Source organism: Podarcis pityusensis, assembly GCF_964106645.2.
Source record: "Podarcis pityusensis genome assembly, chromosome: 6".
NCBI lineage: Eukaryota > Metazoa > Chordata > Lepidosauria > Squamata > Lacertidae > Podarcis > Podarcis pityusensis.
This window is the reverse complement of record NC_138030.1, coordinates 90,112,564-90,135,277: the sequence shown is the minus strand read 5'-3', so window position 1 is coordinate 90,135,277 and position 22,714 is coordinate 90,112,564. Positions and strand designations below refer to the sequence as shown.

Genomic DNA, 22,714 nt, shown 5'->3' with positions numbered 1-22,714 from the left:
TTTACAGAAACTTGGTTTATTTACTTACAATACTGATAATAGACAAGAAAATTATTTACTATACTGCTAACAGGAGAAAATGCTCAGCTAAGAATAATAAAAAAAACTTGACAATCTCAAAGCAAACTGCTCAGTTGATCTTTTATCCATTATTGCTCAACGCCACAGCGTGAATCCTCATAGTAAATACCACTGTGCCTTTGTTTACTGTTTATCAACAAATGAGAAAGTGAACAATACGTTTAAGTGATACAACTTGCTGGGAAGGAAAATAAGGAAGGCAACAGTGACACTTGTGGCCATCCCTAGATTGTCATTGTGGATAGGGGTAATTTGTTTTTACATTCAGTTCAGGCAAACCTTACGATAAGAAAACAAATGCCACTCACTTGCCGTCATTAACTACCATGTACACATGGCACACCTACAGCTCAGACAAATTGGCACAGCAATAGAACTAAAAAAGAGAGAAGTAAACAGTAGTAAAGGCTACTGTTAAAAGAGTTTTTAAACTTGTACAAAAAACACCAGCCCGTAAAAGACAGAGATCACCATTGCCTGTGAATGGTTTGCATGCTTTTATATGACTGGGCTTCAATGCAATAAACACAGAGGCAAAATTTCAATCCTTCCTCAACTGCTTGTTTCATGTTTTCTGTGGACAAACCTGGCAACTTAACTTTGTATATACATGCCATTTGCACTCAACAGTGTCGGGCATGTATTTTGCTATTTAAACACAGGTACTGGACCAGAATTTTTAAAATACAAATCTATTCTGCCTTGGAAAATGATTCTTTGACTTGGTTACAGAGTAACCAAGGGCAATGTTAAAATATGAATACAAGAATCAGTTTTGAAATGTCTCTGTGTGGCCAAGATACTATCATTTTGCTTATTGAGAAAGTAGGAATCTAATCAGATTTTATCGTTCTATGAATAGCAGAAACAAAGACTCCGTTCAGACATGCTCCCCCTCCTGTTCTGCACTTAACAAAGAGGAGATAAGAAGCTGCAGCTTCAATTTTAAACCAACCACAGTTCCCCATGACATGCAAACTCAATAGGCTGTTAGAACAAACCACATTTTCAGGTTTCAGATTCTGATCCACCATCACTAACCAGTTTAAATAAACCACAGTTTCCTGGTTTGGATGTCATGGGGAACTTGAAAATATTGAAAATAGATAGAATATTCACAGTAGCGTGCATAAAATAATAAGGGTGAATATTTCAGAATATGCTTCTTGCAACTTTGTAGCAATAGGTCCTCAATTTATTATCATCCCTTAGGAAGTACTACAGAGATTATTAACAAACAATTCCACCTGCAGGCTTAAAATTTAGATGAAAGACACAGTACAAAAGGAAAAAGGAATGGAGGGGGGGGGGGACAAGGAAAATAAGCACATTTGAGTCCCAATTTTTATAGTTATGTAATTGCCTTTCTGGTGACCAGTTGGAATAGCTGCTGAGGAAGTAGTTTAGAAACAAAATTACTGTATTTATGGTTTCAAATAACTAGGGATCTGCCAGACAGATATGCTCACCTCAACAAAAAGGTCACAAGTTCTATATAGTGGTACCTCTGGTTAAGAACTTAATTCGTTCCGGAGGTCCGTTCTTAACCTGAAACTGTTCTTAACCTGAGACACCACTTTAGCTAATGAGGCCTCCAGCTGCCACCACGCTGCTGGAGCACAATTTCTGTTCTTATCCTGAAGCAAAGTTCTTAACCCGAGGTACTATTTCTGGGTTAGCAGAGTCTGTAACCTGAAGCGTCTGTAACCCGAGGTACCACTGTACTAATGAAACCATTTTTTCATACTTCAACAAAATCGTTTAATGGTGCTATATAAACAAAGACTGTAAAACACAAGGTACTTTAAGCAGGATGAGGCACAAGCAAGTGGTCCCTCACACTTCCTATCCAAATTATAATCTCCCTTGGTTTGTCACAACTGTCCCTTAAAATCTAAAGCCATTCTCTTGCATTCAAGTCCCACACTATAACGTTTTTTCCTTGAGAGGCTAGGGTGCTCACTGCAGCTCTCTAGTCACACAGCTGTTTCCCTAGAAGAAATGTGTTGGACAAGCTTACTCTGCTAGCCTGCGCACCCTAACTGGGCTAAAGTTGGATGAGGAAAAACAACTATTTTTGTTGTTCCATTGTCATCATTACCGGATTCCCTCAAGAAGAGCACTAGCCAACACTTGAAAAATGAGAATCTTATTGGATTAAAGTCTCTCCGCTAGAAGGATACCATCAGTTTGATGTACCTGCTGCTGCCCCAATGGATCACTGAAAAATACTTTCTGCTTTCAAAAGGAAGAAACAACAACGAACATTGCACTATATTAAATGTTTAGGAGGCTACACCTCTGCCTTGACAGTGAGAACAAAAGAGATGCAATTGTAAAAATTACATGAAGAACACTTTCGAACAGGCCCGGCCTAAGACCTTTTGATGCCTGAGGTGAAAGACAAGGAGGCACCTCTTCCCAAATTCATTCACAGAAGCTGACTGGACTGGCGGTTGAATCTCACTTCATCCTTTGTGGCTGGGTAACATTCTCCACCACACCTGAGGCAGCAGCCTAGAGATCAAGGAGCCCAGGAGAGGTCTTGGGCAACAGAGGGGACAGAGCTGGGGCCTCTGGAGGAATAGACAGAGTATCTGCCGCCTAAGGCGGGTGGCTCACTCTGCCCTGCTTTCCAAGAAGCAAAAATTTGGCTTACTGTTTTGTGATTTGTTTGGTTCAAATACACTTAGGATGCAATTTGGGGGGGGGGGATATTAAATTATTTCATAACATTTTCATAACAAGACAGAGCTGTTCCACCAGGCCTTTAGTCAGGGCACAGCCTGACTCCCTCCTTTGGCCATCTTCACAGAACTTTAGTCTAATGGTTGCCATCAATTTGATCTGAATTAATTTTATAGTGAAATGATTTTAGAATGTTGTACTATTATTTTATTGTTGTTAGCCGCCCTGAGCCCGGCTTCGGCTGGGGAGGGCGGGATATAAATAAATTTTATTATTATTATTATTATTATACACTGCTTGATTGGAAGAGAATCTTATGCCAGCAGAGCACAAGCGTTTTCTGTCTAGTTTCTTCTGCCATTGCAGCACCACACTATACAACCCACAATGTTTAGTAGGACACACACTAGGCAGAGGGTTTTTTTGGAGGGTACGCAGGGTTGCAAGGGGGATGAGGGAAAGGGAAAGACCCTCTTTGTAAGCTTGCCTTCCACTTGTGCAAAATTTGATACCACCAATAATTTCTAACACACAGCTGCAACTTGCAATAAAAATGCTATATACGAAAGTAGACTGTGGTCACTTTCACACAAATTATGACTTCAAGAAGCCCCAGAACTACTGTGGGATTTGAGGCAGTATATACTTTGACTATCACTTAAGTGCATTTGAATATTCCTAAAATAGAACAGTTGCACTCTGCAATAGTTATTAACAACAAGTGATCATCTGACCATGCCCTAAACTATCCCCAGGATATAATCTCTAGGAACAGCTCAACTGCAAATGGTCCATTTAGTAAAAATAAGCATTACAAATGTCATTCCTGAAAATTTAGGACAACGTTACATTTTCAGTGCACTGTCTAAATTCATGCAAGCTAAAGAAAACAATACTAACAGCCCATTTTCTTTTTAAAATAGGAAAGCAAACTATTCTATCTCTCTCTCTTGCTTTTCAGATAATCTGCTGGTGTGCTTGAGAGAGCTGTGCATTTCTCAGTATTAACAAAAAGCGTACCAGCAGATTATAATCAAAATACACAGCTTTGTTAAACATTGATTCTTATTTAGATATTGCCTGAAGGTTATATCACTGTTCTGCTACCAAAACTCACCTTAGTGAGCTCAATTATTTGAGGCAAAATAATATTCTCTTCCTGAAACATGCACATACATATTGTGTTGGATAACAAAACCATTCTTTAAAAAAGCAGCTCCCTTCAAAGGAACAGATTTATTGCAAATTAAACCCTCTCATACATTGGGGTCACAACTGAAATCAAAGGGTATGGAAACCATGAAAAACTTTCCGCTTCAACTCTGTTACTTCAGTCAGTATTCTTCTACATTTAAAGTTTATTGGGGTCAATCAGAGCCCAAGTACATTGAATGAAGGGAAAATGAAACACTATACATCCAAAGCATTAGAGTCTCAATGACCCCAACACAATGAAAACTTTAATGAACAAGACAATAGCTTCCTTGGGTTGACCGAAAAGATAAAGGCAGAGTTAATTTTCCCCTTTTTATTTATTTATAAAAACATCGAGGAGGTTTTCTGTTGAAGAAAAGGTACATGAATGCCAGTTTTACAAAGAGAAGTGGAAAGGCAGTGGCAAAGTAAGCATCTTCATTTATATTCATTCACTGCACCTGTCCCACCTATAACACAGGAAAGGGGTGGGCAGCAGACCCCCAATTCCTATATTCAGGAATTCACACCCTGACTTCTAGTTCCAATTAACCATGGGCTATCTCCACATCTGTGATAAGCTAGATGGGAATTCAGAAAGCTTTCATTATAAAAACAAAAAGGAAACAGCAGCTACAGATATCTGGCCCCTGTGATTCATGGGGGGATGGAAGATAATACACTATAGACAGAAATCTCAGAATTGTAGAATTGGAAGGGACCCCAAGGATAATCTAGCCCAATTCCCTGTATTGCAGGAATCTCAACTAAAGCATCCATGACAGACAGCCATCTAACCTCTGCTTAAAAACTTCCAAGGAAGGAGATTTAACAACATCCCAAGGGAGACCATTCCACTGTTGAACAGCTCTTACTGTCAGAATGCTTTTCCTGATGTTTAGTCAGAATCTCCTTTCTTTTAACTTGAAGCCATTGGTTTGAGTCCTACCCTCCAGGGCAGGAGAAAACAAGATTTTCCCCTCTTTGTGACAGCCCTTGAGATATTTGAAGGTGGCTATCAAATCTCCTCTCAGTCTCCTCTTTTCCGGGTTAAACATACCCAGTGCCTTCAACAGTTCCTCACAAGGCATGGTTTCCAAGCCTGGTCTTTGGGTAATTAAACCATCTATGGCCTTTTAAATGGGGGGGGGGGGGTGTTGTTTTTGGTTGTTAATATGTTGTGCATTTTTTGAGTTTTTATATTGTGAACCCCCCTTATGATCCTCGGATGAAGGGCTGTATAGAAATTCAATAAATAAATAAATAAATATCAATCAATCAATCAATCAATCAAGGAATAAAACTTGCTTTTGTGTGTGTGTGTGTGTGTGTGTGTGTGTGAGAGAGAGAGAGAGAGAGAATATGCTCCTAAAGTTTCTTCGTCAATATCAGATGATTAGAATTCCCTCCCCAGAGATGACTTTCATAGCTTCTTGTCAACTTTCTTTGATCTTGGGGAATCAGCTTTTACAGATCTATTTTACTCCTATAGTACTTTCCCATTTTAGTGGTCCTTCGCAACAAGTAACTTCTTTTTAAAAATTAAAAGCCAGCTAACAAAAAATTCCAAGTTTTGCTACTATTTCTTAGGTAAACCAATTTTGTAAAGCAATTTAAGCAAAGTCTGAAGCACATCTGAGGCATACAGTTCTCCAGCAACTACATATTCTGTCTTCAGCTTCTTAACCCCACATATGATGCACTGTACATACGTTTGATATGGAATTTACAAGCTTTGGCATAAAAAAAAGTGGTTGCTGAGCAGAGATCTGGACAAGGCAGCCTGCAAAAGAGCACCCAAGTAGAGTGGTGTGTATTAGGAGAGACAAGCATGGAAAATCTGATGGTTCTCCTTCCCTGATTTTGCAGTGCTGAATCAATGATTCTATACCTGATAAAATTACAATGTGATGGAGTAACAAATAGATTAAAAAGGCTGCTAACTAATCCATCATCACAAAGTTCCACTGAAGGGGTCAGAGAAAGTAGAGGCTTTTATTACTATTTTAAGTTGTGGAATACTATTCACTAAAAAACAACAGCAGCTAAGGAATGCTACACTATATTAAACAGCTTGTAGTTCTTAGGCAATGCAGCGATGCGCTTGAATTAAGATAAGCTAACACCCAACATTAAGAAACGTTTAGAGAGTGCTAAGATATAGTACAAAAGATAAAGGAGGGTAATTTGGGGGGGGGGATACACTCATCAACGAATGTGCATCACCATCATGACCACCTTCTTTCATTTTATTCATCCAGTGCTGCACTGGCACTAGATGTGTATCCTTTATCGAACAGAAGCAAAAGCACTAAGCTCTCTGCCTGCCTTCGGATTTAGTCCAAATGAATGCAAACCATCACGTGGGACCCAGCCAAGCAATGACGTGAAATTCTGCTCTGTCAGAAGACAGCATCTGTCAAAGCCCACATTTAAACTGCTGCTTGCCTGTGCAGCAGCTGAAGAACTATGGATTGGATTTTGCTGAACAAAACCTTAAGCTAAAAGCTTTCCCCCCACCCCTCGCTTCAAGTCATCCCTTTCGGTTACTGCCTAGCAACAATGAAGGAAGAGGGGTAAATCCCGTTATCAAATGCAAGCCAACAGTTCCAGCTTCTAGCTCATGCTGTTCTGCCTGGCATCGCCACTAGAAATATGGATACTGAAGAGAAAACAGAGCACTGCATTGTCCAGCAAGGGAAACACCAACTGTAAAAGCGTCAATGCTTCCATTGTCAGAAGCAGACAATACCAGTCGGAATGGAGGCAAGAAATGCTGCTTCTGTCTCTTGAAAGATGACCGGAGAAAAATCAAGACGAACACGCTGGTGAGCAGGGAAGGTAGCGGAGCAGGAAGCATACAGATGGACACACTGGATACCGTGAAAAGCAGTCGCAGGCAGCAGGCTGCTGGAGGAGAGATGTGCGCATGGCCGATAGCATCTTTTTGGCTGAAGGGATGGCGTGCCAAAACTACTTGCTGTGGGCATAATCCTCTCACCACAAATGGCTTGACAAAGGAAGGTATGTCAGATCATTCTATATTTCATTCAAATGCATGTGCTGTTAGTAGCATACCAAGTGCCGACTCCCACCGCCCCAAATTTACAGAAGCTGAGGCTGATGCTTCCATGGATGTTGGGTTTTGAAAAAATAAAAAAAATATCGGAAGAGCTATTCCTGCATTCAGCTTAGAAGGGTGTCATTGTCTTTACACTTATCTGTTAATAAATCTGTCACTTATACTCAAATGTGAAGGCTGGGGAGGGTTGGGAAAGGAGGGGGAGAAGGAGAGGGATTAAGAGGGATAATGTAGTTCTCTGTAGCGATTGTCTAGGTTTGAGAAATTTAACTTTACATCCCCTGGTTTTACAAAATGATCAGATAATCAAAATAGGTCAGATTTAATCCTTACCTACTGTAATCTAAGATCACCAGTGAAATAGCTATGATGTGACATACACTGAGAACCATCAAAACAGATGAGGCAGTGCAACTACCAGCTCAATACCTACTCCCTCAGCCCCTAACATGCAAGAAGAGTGCTATTTTATTAATATTATCAGTCACACCCCCCCCCCCAAAAAAAAGAAAGGCAGTGATTTGAGCTTCTGGCAAAAGCATCACAATCATTTGGATGCCATAAGTAATGCAGACATCCAACAGAATCTCACAAGGAAACCACAATATAGTAGTCTGTTTCCTTCAAAATGGGGTATATGCCCAAGTTCTTTGCAGCATGTGACATTTGGGTTGTTTAACGGTTACAAAGCAGCAAGCACAACCAAAATCCCATCATTTCCAAGATTGGTAGTTTTGTTTGGAATGCTTACTGAGAAAGAACTGACAGGAATCTCAAGTTACTTATCTGCAGTAAAAAATTAAGACCTGCATCTACAACTGCCTAATGGTCCTTTAGTGCCTGAGTGCTTCCCTTCCAAAATCTACCCAACAAACCATACTAAATATTTTAAGTGTTAAACATAATGGTTCTTGCTTTGCCCCAGGCAAAACTAACATGCAATAAAGCTAGCATAAGTATGCAGAAAGCTGATTTAAAAAGACTGCTTTAAAGAGAAAATGTGACACAATCAGATGTGAATTTTATAGCAATATGAAAAATAGAATGCTGATAGTTTGTTGAAACATTATAGAAAATATAATTATACAACAATCATACAATTCTAAACAAAGCTCACTCAAAAACTTACGAGTGTGCATGCCATGGGTTTTCACTAGAGCTGGTTAGGATTTTAAAATTACTACTGACCATTCTCTCCCCCCCCCCCCGCCCTTTCTGTAAAAGTATTAATGCAGATATGTCAAGACTGTTATCAGGCCCTGGATAATACAGTTATACTCACTTGCTCTGCACAGCCCACCAGATCTAAAGCTTCCCTTCTTATTTGTTCCTTCCAACTAAGAGTAGACTCCCCAAAACTAAAGAACATATGACCATCTAGAACATACAAGCCAATATGTTAGCAATTCACTGTGAGCACGAGGAACTGAAACTCAATGAAGAATCCAATATACAAGTTTTACTCTTCTAAATATAGGCTAGAATCCCAAGAGGCCCATTTGTGAGTGGAAGGCGTGTGCATGTGTGTGCAGTTGTGCACGTGTGCTTGGGGTGGGGAGAGCTTATACTACACTTCCACAGCTTTCATCCCCCACCTCATTTCTCCTGGCGCTCAGAAGTAGATATTAGGGGACACCAGGGGCTCTGAGAACAGTGACTGCATGATATGGTACACACAGTCTTTTGGTCCCCAGCCATGGACATTTTGTATTTTGCTAAGAACCCAAAATTTTAATCTATATGTATATATGACCTATATGATTTAGTGTAACATTCCAACATCCTGGTGAAAGTATAACATATTACGGGAGACTGAGCACCATTGCAAGTTATTAAATAACAGCATAACATAATCAAGTTAAAATAACTAAATTATAGTAGAACATCTCTTTTTACTAACAGAAATAAAGTTCTGCTTGGATAATTCTAAATGCTTTATGTAATTTGACTTAGAATTACACTACCAGAATTGTTTAAACATTTAATAAAGTCATCAGACTATAACAGGCTGACATGCTTAGAAAAATGGTGACTGCCAACAACAGAATATTAACTCTCTTTTTTAAAGTGCATTCCTAATAAAAGCTGTGGCTGTTCAAGCAGTGAAACACATCCTAAATATAGAAAAGCTTCACCAAACAGAATCCTTAAGGACACAATATGCTCTATTAAGAATTGCTAAGGACAGCTCTCTCATTTGTCCAACACACTTATTTCCATTTCCCTATTGCTCAGTACAACTGAACCAGTCAACAATTGTGGCTGAAGTGGCTAATCCATTTTTGGATCCAGCAAAGATTCACATATGGCGATGCATTCAATTTGTTTAAAATCTATCAAAATGTAGTATTTGCATGGTTGTACTGAGATCTGCTATTCATAATTATAACTGCATTGTTACAAATGTATTTTATCCAGTCTTACCCAGAGCCTCAGTTTTAAAGCTACATTTTGTCCTTTATATGCCCAGAGAATCCTTTTTAATAGTCATTCATAACATAGTTTTTGCTCCAAGGAAAATGGCTTGGAGGACCTTAACATGCAGCTCAGAAACTATGCAAGTTTTAGACGGATGCACTGCTACAATTCAAGGCTAAACCCCCCAATTGCTCCTCCTAGTGGTGGCTAATATGATGAGTTTTGCTCAGAAAGACAACTAGTACGTCCATCAAGACATTCAAATATTTGCAATGCATTCCATGCTGTACTGAGAGCTTCTTAATTTGGCTGACTGGAAATTAGAGGCACTAATTCCCTCTTTCATTTAAAATTATGCTATATCTGTTTTACTTTTATGTAATTGTACATTTAAATACACGCTTGTGCCAGCCACCCTCCTTTATAATTTAATGTCATTATCTATTTCAATGTCATTTTTTTTTTCCCAAATTGAAAGATTTACCCTAAAGATGTCTTTACACATGAATCACATCACTAAATTTTGAAAATAAATTAATCCAAAAACTGGCTGAGAGATAGCAAAGAAATTAAATAAATTACATATTTACATAAAAATGTTCTTTTCATATGAGCCTTCTATCACTGTTCAAAACCCTAAGATTTTGAAACAAATTAGAACTAATTGGGAAAAAACCCACAAATTAATTCATACCATGAAATGAGAGGCTCATTTGTAGGATAGTGTGATCAGGTTTTAATATGCAGTATCATGAAACTGCCATGTTGAATCTGCTCTTGAATATCAATAGGGAATAGCAGGGTGAAATGTATTATAAAGTTGGGGTTATAATCTGTAGCATGCAAAAAGTCTGCCAACCATCTTCTAAACTAACATGACTTTACAGTTTTGGGCTCATGAATGAAAGGATCTTGGGGGGGGGGAGATATTATCTTAACAGAGTTTATTGATTTCATACTAAGTAACTATTCTTTTCTTTTTCTTTCTTTCAGTGGGGTTAGAGAGAGGTTAGTTGGTTTTATATGCATCCACATACCCAATATCTTAAATGAACTGGAACAGCTATAAGTAACTAAATGGTCCCTTTAAGAACACAACTTCTTGACCACAACCAATCAGGTAAAGAAAATGGGAAAGGCTAGAGGGAAAGGCTAAAAGAGGAGTAAAGGTGAATCAGAGCGTTTGGTGTTGGTTGATGCTGAAAGATGCAGCAGTGAGGTAACTGGACCCTGAAAATTAATTTTGTCAGGTGCATTGGCACACTGACTTTCTGAACACAGCAGGGACCAATGGAAACAAGCCAAGTAATGTTCTGTAACTAACGGAACGCTGCTACAATCAACCTTGCACTGTCTGTCCCACGACCAGTCCACAAACATTTTGCATAAAGGACCTCCAACTGCGAGCCATACTACCAACCGCATACCAAATCAGTTTTAATTGCTAGCAATAAACCTTCCATCTGGTATCGAGACCTTTACACTTGACCCTTCCCTTGGAATCTCACAGTGGTTTTGCGTTTGATGTACGCTGGTCCAATCTGAGTCGCTCATCTACTTGACCAACTCAGGGCTTGCTTTTAAAATAAAAAATGCCCAGTAAAAGAACTTGTTTTTTAACAATAGGACACCCCCAGATTCTTTTAAGTACTTTATATATACATAAACAATAGCATATACACACATGTGTTTAATAGCATTCATTGGAGTGATTTCACAAAGAAATAAAGTTTGGAAACCAGAGGAATAGAAAACCACTTCACACTGAGGGCTTGCTCCGTACCCTTGCAACACTTTTTTTCACATGTAGACAAGCACCAGAACGGCAAACTGGGTAAGATGTTGGGATATGGATTCGAAAAGCTGCAATCATGTGGTTTGGTGCAAGTCTCTTCCTAAAACTTGCCCTCCTATGAAATGGGAGTAAGTAATCAAGACAACTTGGATGCTATGACTTGTGATGCCCCAAGAACATTAAAGGTGTTATGGCGATTACTAATATTCAGATTTGCCTCTTGTTTTGCAGTTTTTCTGACAATGGGAAGGGCAAACTTTGAAAGCATGTCTGCTAACCTTCTTTCACTTTTGCAGAGCTGGTGATTCGCTAACAAGCTTTCCACAACGGAAGATGAACACCAAGAAATAGCAGTGGATCCGAAAACAAAGCATTTCCTTCAATCATTCTCACATCCCATTTCTGGATATTTACAACATGCTTCAGTGGAGAAGGAGGCATTGCTGCTTTGCCAAGATGACCTGGAATACCAAGCGGTCCCTGTTTCGAACCCATTTCATTGGCTTACTTTCCCTCGTGTTCCTTTTTGCTATTTTCCTGTTTTTTAATCACCATGACTGGCTGCCTGGCCGAGGTGGATTCAAAGAAAACCCTGTGGCTTACACTACACGGGGATTTAGATCGATGAGAGGCGAAACAAACCACAGCTCTTTGAGGACCATTTGGAAGGATGCAGTTCCTCAGACCCTCAGGCCGCAGGCGATGGCTAATTCCAACAATACGGAGCTGTCGCCTCAAGGAGTTACTGGTTTAGAGAACACACTGAGTGCCAATGGGAGCATTTACAATGTGCGAGGCACTGGACATCCGACGTCATATCACTTTAAGTATATTATCAACGAGCCTGGGAAATGCCAGGAGAAAAGCCCCTTTCTAATACTGCTCATAGCTGCAGAACCAGGGCAGGTGGAAGCTCGACAAGCTATAAGACAAACCTGGGGAAATGAGAGCTTGGCGCCTGGGATCCAAATTGTTCGGATTTTTTTGCTGGGTTTAAGTGTTAAGCTGAATGGATACCTTCAGAGAGCCATCCTGGAGGAAAGCAGGCAATACCACGATATTATCCAACAAGAATACTTAGATACTTACTACAACTTAACCATCAAAACACTGATGGGGATGAACTGGGTGGCAACCTACTGCCCCAATGTCCCCTACGTTATGAAAACGGACAGTGACATGTTTGTCAATACAGAGTATTTAATACATAAGCTTCTGAAGCCAGAATTTCCTCTCCGGCACAAATACTTTACGGGCTATCTAATGAGGGGGTATGCGCCCAATCGGAACAAGGATAGCAAGTGGTATATGCCGCCTGATCTATATCCGAGTGAACGGTACCCTGTATTCTGCTCTGGGACTGGCTATGTGTTTTCTGGAGATTTAGCGGAAAAAATATTTAAGGTCTCACTGAGTATCAGACGTTTGCACTTAGAGGATGTATATGTGGGCATCTGCCTTGCCAAGCTGCGAATTGACCCCATGCCCCCACCTAACGAGTTTGTCTTCAATCACTGGCGGGTTTCTTATTCCAGCTGTAAATACAGTCACCTAATTACCTCCCATCAGTTCCAGCCTAGTGAACTGATCAAATACTGGAATCATTTACAACAGAATAAGCACAATGCCTGTGCCAACTCAGCAAAAGAAAAAGCGGGCAAGTATCGGCATCGTAAACTTCACTAGAAGACACCCTCCTCCTAAAAATATTCCATGTGCAATTTGTAAAAAAAATAAAGGGAAAAGGCTGAAAGCATGTATAGTGGAAAAAAAATGTGCTTGAGAGGGACAATATTTAAGACCAAGCACTTAATGATGTTTGAAAATTATTTTTTTAATTTAAAAGGGAAAAAAAACTAACTCTTGGAAATAATATTATGATGGAAGTATTAATCAAGAAGTTTTCAAAATCTGGGAGATTAGAGAAAGGTGGTCTCAAGATATTTGTGTTAATGTGCAATAATAAGCATGCACAGTTTGGTGGTACAATTGCTATTTTATGTGCCAATAAAATTAACTGCGCAAATATTACACACTATTTTTCTTTTTTAAGAGGGATTTACTCCCAATTTTTGCCGTTAATGACTTCTCATTTTGGTATTCAGAATTGTAATGAAAAACATACATGGCAATTTGAAGAAATCATGTGTCAATGAAATGAAATTCCTTCCACTAGCCTAAGAGTCATTTAACAGAGTACACAGATTTTTCATGTGTAATTTTCTGGGATCAGTAATGCTAACACCAGTTTTAAAGAGCCTCTGTGTTTCATATAAATTAATAGTCTTGCTATAAGAAAACTGGCAAAGTGGGATGCAAAATTTAGTAACTTGGTCAAAACTTGGCTCAAATATTTTAGGAAAGAATTACATTTGAGACAAAACCTGTCACTACTAAGAAAACACTGGTACTTTGTCATGTGGCAACATTTGTGTCATCTTGGCACTTCATACATAATTTTTGTCTAATGTTTTAACGGACTGACAAAACAAGGACGACCAATTTGTACAGACAATAAGAGGAAAATGTCTTGAGCTTAAGGACTATATATACAGATTTAATATGCAAAATACACAACTATTGGCATAAGGTTAAAAATGTTGGGGCCTGACATGTCTCTTCTATGATACCATCCTTTTATGCCATTTTCAGTGAAAACAAGGCTCACTCGCCAGTGATTAGCCCTGCTAGTTAAAATTGTGTAGGAGACTCCGTTATGTAAACTCATTTTATTAGTATCAGCCAAAAGGGTCTATGCTGATGATCCAACTGGAACCTATAGCATGGAAACAGCCATTAGTGTTCCTACTACTGTGCTTCTGTTTCCAGACATGAGAAACACGTGTCCAAGACATGAATTAGGGGGATATCCCCTCACATGACCCCTTACACAGTATCTGGAGGGCAGGGAGACTTCTGAGCACGACAGTATTACCCTGAGGCTTGCCTGAAGTTGACACTCAATGCCTCAGCTACATTTGAAGACACTATGATTTTTACAGACTTCATGATTAACCAAGTATTCCTATTTAAAAAAAACCTACCATTGCCAAGCCAACTTTGACATTCCAATGAATTCTACAAATATGGTATTTGGTGCCATATTTGGCTGACGTCCCCCAGACTCATTGCAAATATCCCCCAAATTGTTTACACTGCGCTGTAATTAATTACACATGCTATAGAATGAGGACAAAATACAAGCCATTTAAAAATAAAATCAACATCATCTACCACAGTCCTAGGTTAATATGAATAACTCTCAAAGGCACAAAGCCGTTCATTGTGGGGCGAGGGAGTTAAGATAAAAGCCATAAACTTTCAGTCTAGGATAAGGCTTGAATACAAGCGGTTACCTAGCATTATATATAATTCTAAGTCTTAGTTCTGACCCAGGAAAGTACCTACATAAAATGGTAGTGTGTACACAAACTGCATATTGTGTTATTATCCAATCTGAGTTATGTGTCCTTGCTAGACTGTAGGTAGAAAGGCTCCGCTAGTTTGTAGAATGCTAGGATTGGACTACATTGTACATGCATTTACAGTTTTCTGGATCTTCCTCTTCCCCACTGTAATATAGGCTCTAAATAAGGTTCTGCCCACAGAAACCAGGTGTTCCTTCCAGTCACAGAAGGGGCTCCAATGAAGTGGAGACTTCTGCTGAAGGAACAGGAAGTGATTTTTATTTATTCTCTATAGCCTCATGTCATCTCCAACAGTGTTCCGAAGTGTTTCCCAACTTTCTGGAGATTTTGAGGCAGTACAGGGGATTCCCAAAGGAAGGGAAATCCAGTGGAGGTGTCTGAGGTGTAAAACTCCACTCAGAGAAAGTCTGGATGCAACCCTCCTAGAAGACTGCTGTCACAACAGGACAAAAGAGGGCAGAAAGGATTGAAAAAGTTGCACTTATTGTATCATAGCTCTTCTGATTAATTAAAATATGCTCATTGCTTTTCTCAGGGGACTCTCATATGGTTCAATAGTGTCTCTCTGCCCACTATCAATCTAGCTACATATGGCTGTATAATTCTTATTACCTGGCACATACAAATTAAAAATCACAATTCTGTGCTTGGCCTGAGAGAAAATTGCTTCATTGGTACTTACTGAACACTTGTGGCAGCTGAATGATGAGCTCGCTATAAGAAAAATGAGCTGCAGAGATTTTGAAAACAAAATCTGAAAATGGAGGCATTGATAGTCACTATACCAATGTAGATCCGGATTTTGAGGGGAGCAAAGTTTGGTAGTACAATTGATTTCTTCACTGACACTCCTCCCCTCCACAACAACACCCAGTCCAAATTCACCTTCTTCACAATCCACGGAAGGTGAGAAGGCGGATTTCTAGGTGATCTGCAGGAGATCAGCAAGGGTTTCCAAGTTTCAACTGCCTGACAATAGTAAGGATTTAAAAGCTTCCCTCTCCTTCTAAACAGCTTAAAAAAGAACACTGGTGAGGTGGTGGTTGTGGTGGAAAGAGAAACCAGGAGTGGATGGAAGGAACCGGAGAGCTCAATTCTGGTACAAATCATTTAGGTTTGGGCTGAGCATGTGCTCAAAGGTGTTCTGGTCCTTAATTCTTAGCAGAGGTTGTACTAGATGATTCTCGTGGTCCCTTCCAACTCTACAATTCTGTCTGCCTACACCTTGGCTTCAGTTGTTGAAACTCAGAGTTCTAGTTAAAACCTAAAGTAGATCCTATAGGCTGGAATAATTTAAGGTATTATTTAATGTGTACAAGTGTGATATGGCTTAAGTTTCTCAGACAAGAGAACCTAATGTGCTAGAAGACAGAAGGGGAAAAAGAAGCATGTGGACAGTTTTTGTTTAAAACGGTTTTTGTTTAAATATGTTGGCCATTGCGATCAAATCGCAACGAACCAATTTCCGCAGTGAGCAAAGCTACATTTTGCTATTTTCTGAAAGCAAAGCTAATTGTACAAAATGAAAATAGTGTACTTAATAAAACATAGTGAAAAACCAAATGAATATACTTGTTGCAACAATCAAAGCTGATTAAACCCAAAATAGTTCTTTCAACAAAACAATCACAACTAAGTCACAACTAAGTTGAAATCTTGTGAAACGATGCAATGGGAAAATTTAAGAGGAAATGGAGAAGGGATAAGACCTTTGGGATATTTACAAACATAAAGAAAAAGTATAAAATCATTCTTCTCAGTTACTGGAAATTTCCTCTTCTGTTTTCAGTGGGTTTGACTCAGTTTAAGTTGCATTTAGGTCCCACTGAATTTCCATCTTAATTTGATCAGGAACTAGACTCCATTAACTTAATCTGAATCCAAGCCAATGCCTTTACACAGATGTTGCCTTCACATGCCATATTTTTAACAGCTAGGAGAATGTTTTTTAAAACGTGAACTTAAATTTGCAGTGCAATTGCAGTTTCAAAATTAACAAAACCTGTGCATCCCTTACAATAAATCAATGGCTTGAACAGCTACTAATCTTTATCTCTTTTGTGAACAGCAGGCCTAGTGGAAAAAGCAGCACATAGGCAAGTATGAGGTCATCTGGTCATCTTTTCTCCCCACCCCAAAGAAATTGGTATGCCATTCCTGTATTTTTGGGTGAGGCATCAAACTTCAGTTCTCTCTCTACGCATGCGCTCACAAACACACAGTTTCTACTTCTTTGTCTTTTCTTCCACCTTCCTTTGTTCTCCAGATTTTGCTGTCCAAAAAGCAAGAGATAGGCTGGATCAGGCCAAAGGCTCATCTAGTCTAGCATCCTGTTCTCACAGTGGCCAATCAGATGCCTAGGGAAGCTTAAAAGCAGGAGAGGAGCACTCTACTCACTTGTGCTGTAACTGGCATTCAGAGGCGTAGGACGGCCGATACCGGAGGGCAGTACACAACAATCATGGTTAATAGCCACTGAATAGCCTTACCCTCCATGAATTTGTATAACCCCCTTTTAAAGACATCCACTGTTGTATTTTCAACTTGTTTGTAAACTGGAGGAGCAAACCTCTTTTAAAAAAACAATAAAAAAACACATTGTTGTGTGAATCAGTTCAGTGAATGGACTTTTCACTCATTCATGTCACCATTTTAAGCATGGATTCTTCCAATGCACTCTATTCAGGCTGTATTTTATTTACAATGTCTATACGCTAAGCCAAACGATCTGAACTTCTATTCTGCCTTGCTGCTGGACACCATTTCAAGATAATTCAGTTGCCCTTATTAGGCACAGCAATCCATGACATATGACAACTGGCTATTCTATCTATGAGAAATGAACTTGGCATTTGTTTGGAACATGCTTACAGTCAACCAGAATCTGGAACCCTTCAAGAGGTTACACAATCCCATCTGGCATGTTCACTGAAAGGAACACACATGACTATGTTTGAGGAGGCCTGTTGTTTTTTTAATATAAAAAACTGGGTTAGTATATGCCATATGCCATTTGAAATAAGAAATAAGTAAAGTGCATTTTTGAAGTTTTCCACAGTTTTACATTAAACTTTAATATTTCAGCATCTACAAAATTCTTCTTCTTTCAACAAAAAGGCTTGCATTATAAACCTTAAATTTAGGGGGTGTCTTATACACGGATACATCTCCCCCCATTTTCTTAAATCTGAGTCCCCCAAAATAGGGGGTGTCTTATACACGAAAAAATTGATTCACGCTTGCTACAAAAAAATGAACAAGACTTTTCTATGTACTAGATCATAGTTTTTCTATTTTCAGCCACTTCTGATTACCTCTCACTATTCTTCATTTCATTAGAGCATTATGCTCTCAGGAGAAAGCGAAGACAAAAACAAAGTTAATATTCACAAATTAATTGGAATGTGCTGTTACAACATGTTATTTTAACATAACCTATTATATATGATTGGCCATAAGAGGTGCTAATGTTCAACTCAACCCAGTCTGGTTTACTGCAGCTCAATTAAAAAAAACCAAATACATATACTGTAATCAGTGAATTATTATTCCAATTTGGGCATCCCAACACTTCTCTCTACATGGAGGCAAGATGTTTTAGGCTAAGAGACATTACACAAATTTATGGGATTGGGCTACCAGAATGCCAATGACATAGTTGTTCTTGTCTTTTTCATCCAAGCCATTACCAACTTAGAGGACATGATAGCTATCTAGAGGTGGGTGAGCTCACTGAAACTGAATCCACAGAAAACAGAAGTAACAAAGAACAGCAGGCCATGTGACTCTGGGATGGGTATTCTGGGATGCCCATTATAGAGGAGTATCTAATATCAATGTGTGCTTTACTGTAAGTCAGCTAAGGATATCCTCCACATGGCACCAAGTTCAAATAGCAAGCTAGCTTCAATTTATTATTTATTCTTATTCTTATTATTTATTCTTCTTGAATTTTACTGCCCACACAAAAGAGGCTTCAAAAGACCCTAGATGGGATGAGAGATAAATCTTAATAAACAAACTTAAGTCTAATAAAATATGCACACACAATATTATTACACCCACAGAGAGAGAGAGAAGTAAAATGGATTGGTAGACTTAGTCCATTGCACTCCTTTTTTATTGGATACACTAGGATAATTTTGATCACTGTATTTTGGATGCGGTCAAGCTCTGACCTGCTGCCCCCCAAAGAAATCTTCCCCACTGTCCTGGCTGTTCTGAATGGCTGCCAACCATCACACATTCACAGTATTATAAGGAAAGATGGCATCCAACAGGAATAACAAGCAACAGAGAGATTTGGGGAAATAGTAATGGTTAAGAGAAGAGGCAGAGATAGAAAAATTTGGCAGGATTTAAAACAGAGGCACCAACAGTCAACAAGGAGCTAAAACAAACGCAGAGGTTGAACATAGGACAAAAGGTTGGTAAATAGGCAGCAGAGACAAAAGGTAGGCACCAGGAAAAGAAATGAGGTCACCGGCCAGAGTGGATGAAGAACAAAGAACCAAATCTTCACAGAATATACTCCCACCACCTAATGTAAAATACTTGATGCTTATTTAAAATTACATAATCCAAGGTATATCTGCTGAAGCTCTATTATGGCCAGAACCAAGGCTTCTTTATATAATATAGGCCATACTTTACTTGGCATGCATTAATGCCCCAACATAAACAATTATTCAAGGAAGATCTCCAAAATCTACGATGTTCTAGCCCATAGTTTCAAACCACCTAGCTAAACTTATCAAGTTAGCTAACTAACACAAGCAGTAAAACAAGTACACGCATAAGTTGGAGGATTGTGATAGCTTTCCTGAATACGTCAAATCTAGAATGTCTCTTATCCATACTTCAGTCTTGCACACAGACAATTGCAATCACAAGTATAATCACAAAAATAAATAAATCAGGAAATAAGTACCAGGGCTGGGAAAGACTTCTGTCTGAAACCTTGAAGAGGCACTGTCAGCATTAATGGACCATACTGGGTAAAGACAGACCAATCCACTTAAGGCAGCATCCTACATCTGTCTATTTTTTCTGGGGTGTTTTTCACAGGACTATGGGTTAAGTCTGTAATAATATTACAGAAACGCTGCCCAAATTTAGAATGGATGTTGGGAGACGGCACATAAAAGCCAATGTCACATGTATTTTTAAACCAATTATTAAACTATGAAAACCAGTGAAGCAGAGCACTCCAAGTGCAACCTCATCCATATGTTCACTGTAAAAAGGGGAATGATGCTCTGATTCACTGGTGTTGTGAACGTAACTATAAAGTTAGTGAAGCACTCTGTCTAAGGAGATTAACGGGCTATAGAACTGTGGTCTATGATGGGTTAAATAGCAGGGTAAAACTAACAGGGTAAAATAGCATGATTTCTTGACATTTATAATATATTTTAATAGGTCTGTGTGTTTGCCCAATCAGGTAAGGGGGCATAAAGAAGCATAGAAAGGGGTGGAAGTCCATTTCCATGTCAAAGTCTCAAATCGCTTTGCAATTTCCCTGATTGCAGGCACACTTAGCAATACCCTGAGCAGAGGTAATACTAGAGAAGGAAACCTACATGAAAGCATAATAGCAGGTGAATGGATAATTCCAAAGCAAATCTACATAGAAAATCAGTCAATGAATACCAAACTAAAAGAGAGGCAAGAACACACTAGACTCAATATACCTAATGTTGAAGTACATTTTCATTTGCAGGGGGTAATGTTAATTGCTGCCCCAATTTATCGTGGCGCAGCTTAAAGAGATGTAACCTGACTGCAGAATGGTACCATCCTTTCACAGCTAAATGACTATAAAAGGATCTGGCTAAACACGGATATAGATGAAACTACCATGTTGCCTTCATGCTATCACCATGGCAACAGTTATAAGAGCTCTCTCCTAAGTATTTAAAATCTGACAGCTTTACGATAACACTATCTGAATGATGGTAGGGCCATAGTTGTCTTTAGGAGTTAACTGATCTGTAACTCAAAATTGCTGCATATTAACCATTCCCCTCAGGCTACTGGGGAAGTTAAGTCTTATCAACTTAGCAACTATGCAACCTTTAAAATAGAAACCCATTAAACTCAGAAAAGGAAAAGGCTCACAGCTTATAGCTTCAGTTGGCTCCTAAAGCCTTTCAATTAAAGGCACCACAAAATAAGGGAAATTCAAGAGCAACACTTTCCCAGATCTTTCAAAGAGCTTCTTGGTAACAAGAAACGTCTTGGCTAGAGCGATGAATGGAAAAAGTGTTCATGCGTTGATCCTCAAAATGTAAACTGTAAAAATGTACAGGAACTCCTACACCAGATAGGCAAATGCAACGTTTCTTAAAGGAAGAAGCACAGAAACGAACATCCAGGCATGAATGAAATGAGCATGGTATCACCAATCATGCTGGATAATTAGAAAAAAGCCTACCCCTACCCCATTTTCTAGAATATATGTTTAACTGGCAGCTGATCAATTAACAAAGGCCAATTTTAATGGGATTTCAGTAATTGCCAGCAATATGTTGGTGACATACAGCTCTCCTTCTCTTTTACATCTGCAGGTGTGGCAGTGGATGTGCTGGATCACTGTCTAGCCTTGGCAATGGACTGGATGAGAGCCAATAAACTGTAGCTAAATCCAGATAAGAATGAAGTACTGTTAGTGGGTGGTTCCCTAGACCAGGGGGATAGGAGGTGGCTTGTTCTTTAGCTGTCACTTGAGGCTCAGGTGGCCTCAGTGGTGCGGAATGCCTTCCATCAGCTTTGGCTGGTAGCCCAGCTCTGCCTGTATCTGGACAGGGATAGCCTAATATCTGTTGTTTATGCTCCGATAATCTCTAGGTTAGATTACTGCAACACATTGTGCATAGGGCTGTCTCTGAAGTCAGTTTGGAAACTTCAGCTGATTCACAATTTGGCAGCCAAGTTGCTCACTGGGACAAGACTGTTAGAAAATTTTACACCAGGGATGTCCAACCAGTAGATCCCTGGTTGATCCTGGTAGATCCTTATCGTGTACAGAAAGTTATGGGGGGAAAGCTAAAAAACTTTGTGCAACCCTCCCTCAAAAAAGCTCAACAACTCTGGGCAATCCATCCACCCCATGCACACTCCTTCTCCCTCCAATGACAATGGGTAGATCACTGCCAGTTTTATATATATATATACTGGGAGTAGATCACAGTCTCTTGGGAGTTGGACATGCCTGTTTTCCACCAATCCTGGCCCAACTGCACTGGCTGCCAATTAGTTTTGGGGCCCAATTCGAAGTGCTGGTTTTGACCTATAAAGTCTTTAATGGCTCAGGACCACAATGCCTATTACTATTGTGAATTTTACATTACTATATATTATTGCTTATATTGCTTTTGTTGTATGCTTTCTTTCTGGACACCACTTTGAACTCTTTAAAAATATACAGCAGTATAGAATTTTCAACATACTTATTTAAATAATCCACCATTATCTCAGTAGGAATCCATCAATATGCATCTTCAAAAGCCTACAGCTCAATCCAAAACTTCTGCATTTATTGCAGTTTAAAAGGCAAAGTAGTAACAGTGTAGTTATTATAACTACTTTTTTTAAGAATCCAGGCACTTCAGTAAACGGTGAACCACCTTTCACAATCTGCTTTCAAATATGCATAGAGGTCTAGCATTATTTTCAGTCATGATTTAATTGTGGGGGCTGTTGTTACAAACAAAACTGGTGTCTCTGAATTCCATTAAAGTCAGGAATCACAATCAAGGTAAGAGAAAGCTTAAATATAACTAGGGGTTTATAAATTGGCTTATAGGAAGTGTTTTCTCAATAGGTAGGAACAATACACATAAAACCATCACATTTTCCATTCTTATTTGTTCCTTAAAACCTGTTCTGTCATTCATACTGAAATGACTGCAGTGGTTTATTTTCTGAATCCATCGCTGCAGCAGAAATGGGGGAGGGGGAAGAATGCATAAATCTGAAATCAAAACACTTTTTACGAACCTTGGCCGTTACAGACACAATACATGA

General features: G+C 39.2%; 2 protein-coding genes across 2 annotated transcripts in view; one reads left to right on the top strand and one right to left on the bottom strand.

Moving 5' to 3' along the window:
• The window catches only part of CDC73 (cell division cycle 73), a 112,583-nt gene that overhangs the window by 33,333 nt on the left and 56,536 nt on the right, over positions 1-22,714 (bottom strand). The gene's annotated exons all lie outside the window — the stretch shown is intronic.
• B3GALT2 (beta-1,3-galactosyltransferase 2) lies at positions 6,243-12,996 on the top strand. The gene is made up of 2 exons (XM_081012271.1): positions 6,243-6,987; positions 11,555-12,996. Exon 2 carries the CDS (start codon positions 11,676-11,678, stop codon positions 12,942-12,944), a length of 1,269 nt encoding a protein of 422 aa, XP_080868397.1. The 5' UTR covers positions 6,243-6,987; positions 11,555-11,675; the 3' UTR covers positions 12,945-12,996.